This window comes from Octodon degus, unplaced genomic scaffold (genome assembly GCF_000260255.1).
Source record: "Octodon degus isolate 3935 unplaced genomic scaffold, OctDeg1.0 scaffold00123, whole genome shotgun sequence".
NCBI lineage: Eukaryota > Metazoa > Chordata > Mammalia > Rodentia > Octodontidae > Octodon > Octodon degus.
This window is the reverse complement of record NW_004524699.1, coordinates 1047202-1058633: the sequence shown is the minus strand read 5'-3', so window position 1 is coordinate 1058633 and position 11432 is coordinate 1047202. Positions and strand designations below refer to the sequence as shown.

Below are 11432 nucleotides of genomic sequence, written 5' to 3'. Positions count from 1 at the left end.
TAGTAGTGAGACCCTGAACACCCTGTAGACCCTTATTAAAAATAAATATATAAATAAATAATAAAAAGAATGGAGGGCCGGGGAGATAGCTCAGTAGAACAAGCACTTGCCTGGCAAGCGCAAGGGCCTAGTTCAGTCCCCGGTTCTGTGCAGTCCCGAGCAGACAGTGAGTGCAGGGCCTGGACCGCGCTCCCGGGCTCCACAGGGCACAGCACACCCCTCCTGCCTGGTCCCTGGCCACCAGCGTTTCCTTTCCACCGGGCAAGGGGTTTCAGACTCCTGTGCCCAGGGATCATCCCATGGCCTCTGAGGGTGGCTGGGGCTTGTCCTGAAGCTGCTGTCCCCACTCCAGCTGACATCTATGACAAGGTGTCCAGTGAGCTGCAGAAGAACGGCTTTGACTGCGAGTGCCTGGGCGGCGGGCGCATCTCCCACCAGAGCCAGGACAGGAAGATCCACGTGTACGGCTACTCCATGGTGAGCTCAGCGCAGCGGGCTCCCGACCCCAGTGGGGGCAGCAGCACTGCCCTCTGGGGTGCTCCCATCCCAGCCTTCTCACCCTCCCCATGGGGCATTGCAGCTGCCTCGCCAGGCCCTTCTCCTGGCCCCCAAGCCTGGCAGGATGCTTGGTGTCCTGGCTCGCTGGGCCCCAGGCCTCTGGGGAACCCAGTGCTTGGGTCACACCTAGTCCCAATGCAGCCTCCTTACAAACACCTGGCGCTTGAGGGCCCACTGTGGACCCTGCCCTGGGGGCTCCCCGAGCTCAGAGCCAGGTTGAACTAGTGCTGTCCTTTCTCCAGGGGTACGGTCGTGCCCAGCACTCTGTTTCAACTGAGAAGATCAAAGCCAAGTACCCTGACTACGAGGTCACCTGGGCAGATGACGGTTACTGATGGCCAGCGCCCAGCAGTCAGGACAGGACTCTACCTGCCCAGGGTTGCTTCTGAGGGGCTGCCCAGCTCTTTGCTTCTGCAGCCCTTGGCAGTGTGCCACCTCACCAGGCCTCGGAGCCCGGGTCAACATGGCCCGTGGGAATTAAAAGCCTTACTGCACCTGCTCATCTGTGTTTCATGGCTCCTCTGCCCCGGGTCACCACCTGGAACCCCCTCGCCTCTGCCTCGGCCTTTTGAGGCCCTAGGGAGCGGCAGTGCATGCTCAGCCCCTTGGGGTCCAGTGAGGGCCCCTGGGCTGCCACTGTTTATGGCCTGATTGCTTCTCCACATGGCGCTATCCCAAAGGACACCTGCGTGGAGGCCCAGTAAGGCCTTGCGCAAGAAGTCTGCACTGGTCCTCATGGCCTGCTGAGGCCTGGATCCTCCCAAGTACCCCTTTCCCAGAGCTCCATCCAGAATTGTGGCAGGAAGGGATCCAGTGACCATTGTCCTGGCCAGTGACACTGACTGTCATTGTCAGTCTGCACAGGGCCAGCCTGGGGGCCCTCAGTGGCCTGCCAGCAGGGACACGTGGCTTTAACCACAGCCCTTGCATCGGGAATCAGGACACCAAGCAGGAGGGACACCTGCTCTGAAGGTCCCCTCCCCCAACCCCCTGCAGCCCTCCGTTTGGCCTTGCGCAGTCCTACCTCCCAAGGGGGAGCCCGGTGTGTGGAGACAGTGAATGTCAGGTAAAGTTAGGGACACACTTGAGAGGTCCTTGAGGCCACCATCCTGGCTGTGAGGGCCACTTTGCCAGGCTTACCCCAGCAAGTCTGTCTGGGTAAGTCTGGTGGTAGGCATCCTATCAAGACTGCTAGAAAACCAGGATTTTCCAGGGTGGTGGGACCCCGTGTTTGTTACTGAGCAGCTGGCAGGCTGATGTGACTCAGCTTCACATCTGAGGGAACAAGAGAAGGTTGTCCAGGAGGATTTTGAAGGATGAACAAACAATTGGGAGGGGATCCATGGCCTGGGTTCCAGGACGTCAGGCCTGTGCCTGGACCGAGGGATACACTGCCTTGCCCTTCATCTACACCAGGCAAGGCCAAGCTGGAGCATGACAGAAGCCACCCTGTGCTGAGCACAGAGCCCTGCTCACGGGATCCCAGTCCCACCCCAGTCTGGTGGCATCCTGCCAAAGCCCTAAATGTCAGCCTCTGCCCAGCTCCCTGTCCCACACAGGAGGATGGGGATGAGGCTACAGGAATGCCTGTCACCTGACCTTTGGTCAGAAGAAGCCAGGGGAGGTGGGAGCTAGGCCTGGCCAGGGGCCCTTCCTGGGGACATTTTTACAGCCGGATGCTTCATCTGCCATCCCAGAGTGGGGCGCGGCCAAGGGGCTGCAAGCACAAAAGGGCCCAAGCCTCTCCCAGTCAGAGGCAAGCCAGTGGGGCGGGCTGACATCTGGACACAGTCCCCACCAGGGCACAAGGGCTCTGCCTCTGGACCTCGTTCCCACTAGCCTGGCCATGCAGCTGCCCACCCACCTCCTGCCTGTGCTGGTCCTGCTCTCGGGTGAGTTGGATGGTCTTGCTAGGGCACCAGGGCTGATGCTGGACCCCACCAGAGAGCAAAGACAGCCTGCAAGGGGGACGCCAGGAAGGATCATGGACCAGAGATGGCCCAGCCAAGCCCCCTCTCCCTACGCTAGGTGAGAGGGCTTCTAGGTTAGCACCCATGCAGTTCCCTGAGCCTTCCCTTGTCCCCTCAGATGTGAGGCTGTCACCACTGATGAGTCACGGGGGCACCCTGCTGGGAGCTACATCCTGCAGTCCCTTTCCCCAGAGAGTGTCCCACACCCAGTGCCCTGTTCTCATCAATGCCCATGCCCTCCCCAAAAGCCTCCAAGGAGCTAGGCACCTGGGGATGGCATGGGGTCCCCATGCTGGTTGTTGGTGGACCCAAGACCCCCTGTACTGCTCAGTGCCACAGTTGGTGACAGACGTCCCGCAGGGTTTCCCTGGACATGGAAGTCTCAGGAAAGTGTCCTGGACACGGCAGGTGGCCAGTTGCCCGGTCCCACCCAACTTGGCTGTCTGCCAGCAGCGCAGCCCCTGGGCAGAGCCTTGGTGCCCGGTCCCTGCAAGAGCCCCATCGAGACACAGTGCAACTTCCTGTGCGACTGCACGGACTGCTCCGACGAGGCCCAGTGCGGTGAGCCAAGTCTGGGGGGCGGGGCTGGGCCTGAACCCCGATCTCCCACATTACAGCAGGCCTTGCCTGGCCTGAGGAGGCCCAGTGCAGTGAGCCCAGTCTGGGGGGCTGGGCCTGAACCCGATCTCCCAGGCTACAGCAGGCTTCACCCGGCCTGAGGAGGCCCAGTGTGGTGAGCTGAATCTGGGGGGGAGCACTGGGCAGAACCCCGATCTCCCAGGCTACAGCGGGCTTCACCCGGCCTGATGAGGCCCAGTGCGGTGAGCCTGAGTCTGCGGGGTGGGGGCTGAGGGGGGGGCTGGGCCTGAACCCCTGATCTCCCAGGCTACAGCAGGGCCTCGCCCGGCCTGGGCACCCCCGTCACCTGCGATTTTGAGCAAGACAACTGCGGCTGGCAGGACATCAGCACCTCGGGCTACCGCTGGGTCCGGGACCGTGCCAGGGCACAGCCTGAGGGGCCTGTGGCTCACACCGACCACACACAAGGCACTGACCTGGGTGAGGCCCAGCGCTGCATGCCTCCACCAGCGGGCTCCCCACCCTCCCCCTGGCCCTGTCCTGTCTCCCAAGCACTCTCCTTTCCTTGCCAGGCTGGTACATGGGCGTGGGAACCCACCGCGGGACAGAGGCCGCCGTCGCGGCCCTGCGCTCCCCTGTGCTGCGGGAGGCGGGCCCCACCTGTGAGCTAAGGCTCTGGTACCACGCAGTCTCTGGAGGTGCGCACCTGGGACCCCAGACAAGCGGCTGGCAGGATGCGGGGAGAAGGCCAGGAGGGAGCCCTGCAGGAGGGTTGGGGGTACTGCAGGGATGGAGCCACCCAAGGCCCCCCAAATGCCGCAGATGTGGCAGGACTGCAGCTGGAGCTGACCCACAGTGCAGAGACGCTGACCCTGTGGCAGAGCTCGGGACCCTGGAGCTCAGGCTGGCAGGAGCTGGCAGTGACCACGGGCCGCATCCCGGGAGACTTCCGAGTGAGCTGTCCTCCGGCAGCGAGGTGGAGGTGGGGGCTGGGCCTGACTGAAGTCCTAAGTCACCTGCTGTCTTCAGGTGACCTTCTCTGCCACCCGCAACGCCACGCACAAGGGTGCTGTGGCCTTGGATGACGTGGAGTTCTGGGACTGTGGGCTTCCTAGTAAGGCATGCTTCGCAGCCCTGCGCTGGCGGGTGGTGCCAGGGACCTCACCACCTGCTCCCCAGCTCTGCGTCCAGGGGCCCTCACCTGGCCGCCCTCCCCCAGCTCCACAGGCCAGCTGTGCCCTGGCCCACCACCGCTGCAGGAATGCAGCCTGCATAGAGCCCCACCAGCTGTGTGATGGGGAGGACAACTGTGGGGACAGATCTGACGAGGACCCGCTCACCTGCAGTGAGGCCTGCCCTGGGTGTGGGCGGGACACAGGGAGGGCAGGGAGGCCAGGCCCTGAGCCCAGGTCCTTCAAAGAACACTGGGCAGCTGGGGGCGCATGCCTGTACTCCCCACGCTCTGGGAGGACAAAGGAGGAGGATGGCCCAGCCTGGGCAACTTAATGAGACCCCATCTCAAAACAAAATAAAAAAATATTTAAAGGGCTGGGCTACAGCTCCAGGGGAAAGCATTGGGTTCAAGCCATAGACCGCAAAAAACAATTGGACCAGGGGATATAGCTCAGCAGCTTAAGCACCTGCCTAGCAAGGGCAAGGTCCCAAGTTCAACCCCTGCTACTGAAAAAAAAAAAAAAAAAAAAAAAAAAACTGGGCCAAAACACCAGGGGCTTGTCCGGGAGCATGCACTCTGCTTTGACACAGTCCCGCAATGGGGACAACCTGCAGCCAGCCTGGAGCTGGGGCCATATGGCTGCAGGAGGCGTGACAGCCCTGCCCCCGCCTAGGCCATCACACAGGCACCAACTTTGAGACGGGCCTGGGCCTGTGGAGCCACACAGAGGGCCCGGCCTGGAACCTCAGCACCAGCGGCCCCAAAGGCTCTGCCTGGCCACGCAGAGACCACAGCCGGAACAGTGCACAGGGTGAGGCCCACAGGGACCGAGCCATGACCTGATCATCCAGCCACAGCCAGAGACGGAAGCCTATGCTCACTGTCTCCCCCAGGCTCCTTCCTGGTCTCTACAGCCAAACCCGGCAACCCAGCTGTCCTCCTCAGCCCCCAGTTGCAGGCCTCAGGCTCCCGAAACTGCTCGGTGAGCTGCATTGGGACCTGGGCTCGTGGACCTGCTGCCTGGGTACCACAGGGTGTCCTGACTAGCACAGTCCCTTCCAGCTCATCTTCTACCACTACCTGCATGGGTCCAAGGACGCCCACCTTGAACTGCTCCTGTGGATGCAGGGTCCTGGGGCTCCCCAGGCCCCTGTCCTGCTACGACATCGACACGGCGAGCTGGGGGCAGCCTGGGTCCGAGACCAGGTGGACATTCGGAGTGCCCATCCCTTCCGGGTGAGGCTGGCCAGGCAGCGGCAGGGGACACGGGCAGGGTGTAGGGAGCTCCACCATGCAAGTAGTTAGCCAGGGGTCTTTCATGGACCTTGAAGGAGCCAGAAATGTCCACAGGGAGAGGGGATACGGGCTGGGTGCATACTTGGGAGCGAGCACAAAGGGATCAGGCACCCCTGAGCAGACCCCACACTCTCAGATCCTCCTGACTGGTGAGACGGGCCCTGGAGGCATCGTGGGGCTGGATGACCTCATCCTGTCTGACCACTGCACAGTCATCCCAGGTGACCTGCCTGGCCTTGCCCTGCCTGCCTGCCTGCCTGCCTGCCGGGAGAGACAAGTGCCTGCGACCCACCTAACCCCACTTCCCCTGTAGGGGCTCCTCTGTCTCCTGTGCCTTGGCCCGAGGCTCCCCACCCCCAGCAGTCCAGCCTGCAGGGTTCCTGCGAGCCGGGGCAGCTGGCCTGCGGGGACCTGTGTGTGCCCCCGGAGCAGCTGTGCGACTTCCAGCCACAGTGCGCCCAGGGCGAGGACGAGCGAGAGTGTGGTAGGCAGCAGCCAGTGAGTGTGCGCACAGTAGGAGTCCGGGAGTTCGGGGGTCTCGTGGCCCAGCCACCGCTCCAGCCCCTCTGTTCTAGGCACCACAGACTTTGAGGCCGCCGCAGCCGGCGGCTGGCAGGACTCCAGCATAGGGCGGCTGCAGTGGGGGCGGCAGGAAGCCCAGGGGATCAGGGCTACAGCAGGTGAGGCCTGCGGGGTCCCCAACCCGGACGGACTCCCTGAGCAGAGGGCTCCCTGGAAAGCACAGCTCTAAGCTCCTGCTCTTGCCCAGGACACTTCCTGTCCCTGCAGAGGGCCTGGGGGCAGCTGAGGGCCGAGGCCCGGGCCCTCACACCTGTCCTGGGCCCCTCTGGCCCACACTGTGAACTCCACCTGGCCTACTACTTCCACAGCCACCCTCGAGGTACTGCCTCTCCTGCCCCTGCCCCTCTGCCCGTGCCTGCGGGAAGGGTGCACAGAGGCCCACCTCCTGACCCCTCCCAGGCTTCCTGGCTTTGGCCCTGGTGGAGAGCGGCTCCCGGGAGTTGGTGTGGCAGGCCCCAGGGGACAGCTCTGGGGCCTGGACAGTGGTCAGGGTCCTCCTTGGGGCACATCGCCGGCCCTTCCAGGTAAGAAGGGCATCCTGGGTAGGGGTTTCCCAAAGAGCGCTCTGACTTACAGCTCCTCCCTCCACCCCTAAAGCTGGAGCTGGTTGCACTGGTGGACGTGGAGGCCCCCGGCCTGCAAGGCGCTGGGATAGACAACGTGACTATGAGGGACTGCAGCCCTACAGTGACCACTGAGACAGACAGAGGTCCCTTCCTCCCGTCCCCACAGGGCCTGCCCAGCCTACATCTGGGGGCCCCGGGAACCCTTTGTTCCTCAGGTCTTGGGGAAGCTGCAGGTGGGGACTGTGCTGACACTGCTGCCCACCCCCAGAGGTCACCTGTAACTTCGAGTGGGGAATGTGTGGCTGGCACTTGGGCCACCTCACAGATGTCCACTGGCGCAGGGTGGAGAGTCACAGCTCTGGGAATGACCACACCACTGGTCAAGGTAGGAAAAGCCTCAGGACAGGGGGTGCTGGCACCCTAGAAAGTGGGAGAACGTCAAACTAATATCCTGTCACCAGGAGGACACCAGGCCCAGAGGCCCTCGGCCCGGGGGGGCTCCTCAGACCTTCGGGTCTCTCAGAGTGGAGAGCTGAGGCCTAGCAAAGCACCCTGCAGCTTACCCTGGTGCCCCACACAGGCTTTTTCATGCTTCTGGACCCTGCAGAGCCTCCTGCCCGTGGGCGACATGCCAACCTGCTCACGGGGCCCCAGGTGCCAGCAGTCCCTGAGCAGTGTCTCAGCTTCTGGTTCCAGCTGCATGGGCCCCGGATTGGTGAGCAAGCATGGGCATCAGGGAGGCCTACTGGGGCTCTCGGGGCTCAGGATGTGGAGGCTTCATCCCCTCCAAACCTCACTTGCCCCAGGGACGCTGCGGCTGGCCATGCAGAGGGATGGGGAGGAGGAAATTCAGCTCTGGTCTGGGTCAGGCACCCACGGCAACCGCTGGCACCAGGCCTGGGCTACCCTGCGCCACCAGCTGGGGCCCAGCTCCAAGTACCAGGTGAGTTTGGCATGGGAGGGGGAGCCAGGCCTTGCCAGCTGACACCTTGCACCCCCAGCTGCTGTTTCAGGGCCTCCGGGATGGGTACGACGGCATCATGGCACTAGACGACGTGACCGTGCGCCCTGGCACCTGTCCAGCTCCCCAACGCTGCTCCTTTGAGGAGTCCACCTGCAGTTTCTCCACGGGTGGGCAGGGCTTGTGGAAGCGCCAAAACAGCGCCTCAGGCACTGCCACCAAGGGCCCCTGGGCAGACCACACTACAGAGACAGCCCAAGGTACAGCCTGCTCTGGGGGTGGGGACGGAATGGGCTCATGCCATCAGCTGACACTGCCCCCACCAGGGCACTACATGATCGTGGCTACAAGCCCAGACATGCTGCCCCAGGGCCATGTAGCCTCTCTGACCTCGGAGGAGCACCAGCCTCTCCTCCATCCCACCTGCCTGACCTTCTGGTACCACCTGAGCCTGCGCAGCCCAGGTGAGAGGCCATGGGAGGTGCCCTGCTGAGGGGGGATGGGGATAGCACGGGCCCCGCACCAGCTAGCCGCCTCCTCTTGGCATCACAGGCACTCTGCGGGTCCGAGTGGAAGAGGGCAGACAGCACCAGACCCTCAGCATCAGTGAGCACGGTGGGCCTGCCTGGCGCCTGGGCAGTATGGATGTGTGGGCTGAGCAGGCGTGGAAGGTGAGTGTCTAGCACAGGGTGGTGAGGGGGTTGTCCCCAAATCACCTGCTCCCAGCGCAGCACCAGCCTTGCCCCACAGGTGGTGTTCGAGGCAGTGGCTGCAGGTGTGGAACACTCCTACGTTGCGCTGGATGACATCCTCCTCCAGGACGGGCCCTGCCCTCAGCCAGGTGGAACCCTGCAGTGGCCCGTGATCTGTGCCAAGCCTAACTCCCTGGCTTGGGCCCACCCGGGGGTGGGAGGTGCCTGAGGCTGACAGCCAGGGAGAGCCACTCACACCCCATCTCCTCCAAGGGTCCTGTGACTTCGAATCTGGTCTGTGTGGCTGGAGCCAGGTGGCATGGCCAGGCCTGGGTGGGTACAGCTGGGACTGGAGTAGTGGTGCCACCCCATCCCGGTACTCCCAGCCTGCCATGGACCACACTCTGGGCACTGAGACAGGTGCGTACCAGCTGGCAGCTGGAACTGGGAAGGGGGACCTGGAAGCCACACGGACACATGGTCAGCTGCCCTATACAGCACAGCCCTGCCTGCTCCCTCTGGCCAGAGGCTGTGGGACTGGGACCCAGATTGGCACCTGCCTTCTTGTTCGCAGGGCATTTTGCCTTCTTTGAGACCAGCGTGTTGGGTTCTGGGGGGCGTGCGGCCTGGCTGCGCAGTGAACCCCTGCCGGCCACAAAGGCCTCCTGCCTCCGCTTCTGGTACCACATGGGCTTCCCGGAGCACTTCTGTGAGCTGGCTCTGCCCAGGGGCTGGGATGGGAGATGGCTGTGGCCCAGCCTAACACACCCCACCCCTCTCCAGACAAGGGCGAGCTCCGAGTGCTCCTGGTCAGCACCAGGGGCCAGCTGGTGGCATGGGCCCAGGGTGGGCAGCTAAGACACCAGTGGCTGGAGGCCCAAGTGGAGGTGGTCAGCAGCGAGGAGTTCCAGGTAAGGCTTTGGGGCCCTGGTGGTCCACGTGTCCTGCCCCTCCTAAGGGCCCCTCCCTTGCCCAACAGGTGGTGTTTGAAGCTACTTTGAGCGGTCAGCCGGTGCAGGGGCCCATCGCCTTGGATGACATCGAGTATCTGCCCAGGCAGCACTGCCAGTGGCCTGCACCGAGCCCAGGTGAGCACCTCGCTGAAGCCTCACCTCGCTGTGTCCACGGAGCTGCCCTGGCTGGCCCACTTGGGGTGCAGGGCTCATACTGTGTAGCTACCAGCTGCCATTCTGTTTTGAGGGGGTGCAGTGGGCTTGGGTGCCTTTCTAAAGACATCATGGCCAGCAAGGGAAAGGGGCCAGGAAGCGCCCTGAACTCCCGTCCCCGGGCCCTGTGCTCTGACTGCAGAGGACACAGCAGTGCCCATGTCGGTGGCAGCTGCAGTCAGCGGGGCCCTCGTCTTCCTGACTCTCCTGGTGCTGCTGGGACTCACGGGGTGGTGCTGGCTGCGGAAGGGAGGGGGCTGGCCCTTCTGGAGGAACAGGCACTCTGCAGCCCCTGGCTTTGACAACATCCTCTTCAATGCGGTAGGAGCCCAGGACGGGCTGGACCCCAGCAGGGCCCCAGGTCTCTCCTGCCATGGTCACGAGGCCCCCTCCCTTCCTCTAGGATCAAGTCACCCTGCCTGCAGCTGTCACCGGTGACCCATAGATCATCGGAGCTGCCCCTGGCCCTTCCTGGGTCACCTCCGCACACACTCCGGCCCAAGGCCAGACAGCTATGGCCCTGTCCAGTGGGGTGGCTGGAGGTCCCTACCTCACGAATAAACACCCCACCCCTCAAGGGCAGCCCGAACTCTCACGCTGGGTCAATGTCCGAGCCTGGCCTCAGGCCACCCAAGGGAAGTGTGTGGGCCCCTCTGCTTCTCCGTGCAGCTGGGGGAGGAAGCGAGACCCCAGGGACTTGGGTGACGCCAGGCAGACCTGAGGCAAGGCAGCACGAGGGGCCCAGCTGGACAGAGCAGCAGTCCTCCTCACAGGCAGGTCTGGCCTCAGTGGGAAACTGTGCTTCCCACTGAGGACAGGTGTCACCCACGAGTACAAGGTCACTAGAAGGTGACTGGCTGCTGGCCAGAGGGGGTTGGGTGCTGCCCAGGGTGAAGATGCCACGCTGGGAGCAAGGACCCCCAACACTCCTGAGCAGGAAGGTCTGAGGGGGACACTCCCCTGCACATGTGTGGACACCACCAGGGATCTAAGGAAGCAAGGCTGCCTGTTGCTACTCAAGTGGGTCCTGCAGTTCTGGCACCTGAGGACTGCCTTGGGGAGGGGCCACCCCAGCTGGAGGGGCCACACTGGGTGCCTGCCTGTGCCATCAGGTCTGGGGAGGGTGGCAGGCTCACGGTCAGTGCCACCCTGTGTCTGCAGGTGCCACAAGGCTGGCTGACACTGCAGTCCAGGTAAAGAACACTTCTGAATGCAGGAGCCAACTCCAAATCTGGGGCCTCTCTCAGGAAGTTCCACTTTGTCCTCCGAGATGGCACAGTGGCGGGAGCAGGCTAGAGGCCCAGAATAAGGGCGCACAGTCCCCACCTCACTGACGGCCATCCTCTCCTCATGAGGTGGCCTTGCAATGCCCTGGCCGCATACCATAAGTGCTAGCAGCAGGTGGTACATGCAAGAGAAGGTGCCACTGCAGGCCCCACTGGAGGGACGGGAGGGCCCGAGGAAAGAGCCAGGAACCAGGCTTCACAAGGTTTCTTTGTTTGACAGCAGGGTGGGTCGGCTGCTGGCCTGACCCATGTTCTACAGGGCCGCGCGGCGGCCTCGTCGGTGCTGGCCTCAGGGACCGCAGCAGGACGGCTCAGCCGGACGCGCTGTTTCGAGGCTTCGTGCTCATTTCGCTCGTGGGCCTTTCTCGATGGGCTTGCCAATGTCCTTGCCCCTGAGCTTGAGGCCTACAAGAGGGCAGAGGCCACTGACCACCCTGCAGTCCCCCTTGGCCCCAGAGTGCACGCTCAGTCCTAGCCCCACTGGGCCCCTCCGCACAGCACCCTCCTGGCTAACTGTAAAGGATGCTGCAAACTGAGAGCCTGAGGGTAGGCCGAGCCTCGTCCAGCAGAGGCCAGCACGCTCTCTGGACTTGTGTGAGGAC

The 11432-nt window shown here is 63.4% G+C and overlaps 3 protein-coding genes across 3 annotated transcripts in view; 2 read left to right on the top strand and 1 right to left on the bottom strand.

Moving 5' to 3' along the window:
- Positions 1 to 1060, top strand: part of Phpt1 (phosphohistidine phosphatase 1) — a 1940-nt gene extending 880 nt beyond the window's left edge. The window contains exons 2-3 of the mRNA XM_004640399.2: positions 353 to 477; positions 801 to 1060. Of these exons, the coding sequence (XP_004640456.1) occupies positions 353 to 477; positions 801 to 893 (218 nt within the window). The 3' untranslated portion in view covers positions 894 to 1060. The remainder of the gene's footprint in view (positions 1 to 352; positions 478 to 800) is intronic.
- Positions 1061 to 2404: 1344 nt separating this feature from the next.
- On the top strand, positions 2405 to 10119 carry Mamdc4 (MAM domain containing 4). Its single transcript, XM_023700234.1, has 30 exons — positions 2405 to 2450; positions 2982 to 3089; positions 3414 to 3587; positions 3680 to 3805; positions 3930 to 4060; positions 4137 to 4221; positions 4327 to 4452; positions 4955 to 5092; positions 5175 to 5263; positions 5344 to 5517; positions 5714 to 5798; positions 5849 to 5907; positions 5938 to 6061; positions 6153 to 6257; positions 6347 to 6478; positions 6559 to 6683; positions 6757 to 6868; positions 6994 to 7110; positions 7306 to 7440; positions 7532 to 7668; positions 7727 to 7946; positions 8013 to 8150; positions 8239 to 8357; positions 8437 to 8527; positions 8652 to 8798; positions 8953 to 9087; positions 9162 to 9289; positions 9358 to 9466; positions 9687 to 9865; positions 9948 to 10119. The coding sequence occupies exons 1-30, from the start codon at positions 2405 to 2407 to the stop codon at positions 9987 to 9989; spliced, it is 3636 nt and encodes a 1211-aa protein (XP_023556002.1). The 3' UTR covers positions 9990 to 10119.
- A 901-nt stretch (positions 10120 to 11020) lies between these two features.
- Edf1 (endothelial differentiation related factor 1) overlaps positions 11021 to 11432 on the bottom strand; it is a 2973-nt gene continuing 2561 nt past the window's right edge. Inside the window, exon 5 of the mRNA XM_004640513.2 lies at positions 11021 to 11235. Coding sequence (XP_004640570.1) covers positions 11174 to 11235 — 62 coding nt within the window. The 3' untranslated portion in view covers positions 11021 to 11173. The remainder of the gene's footprint in view (positions 11236 to 11432) is intronic.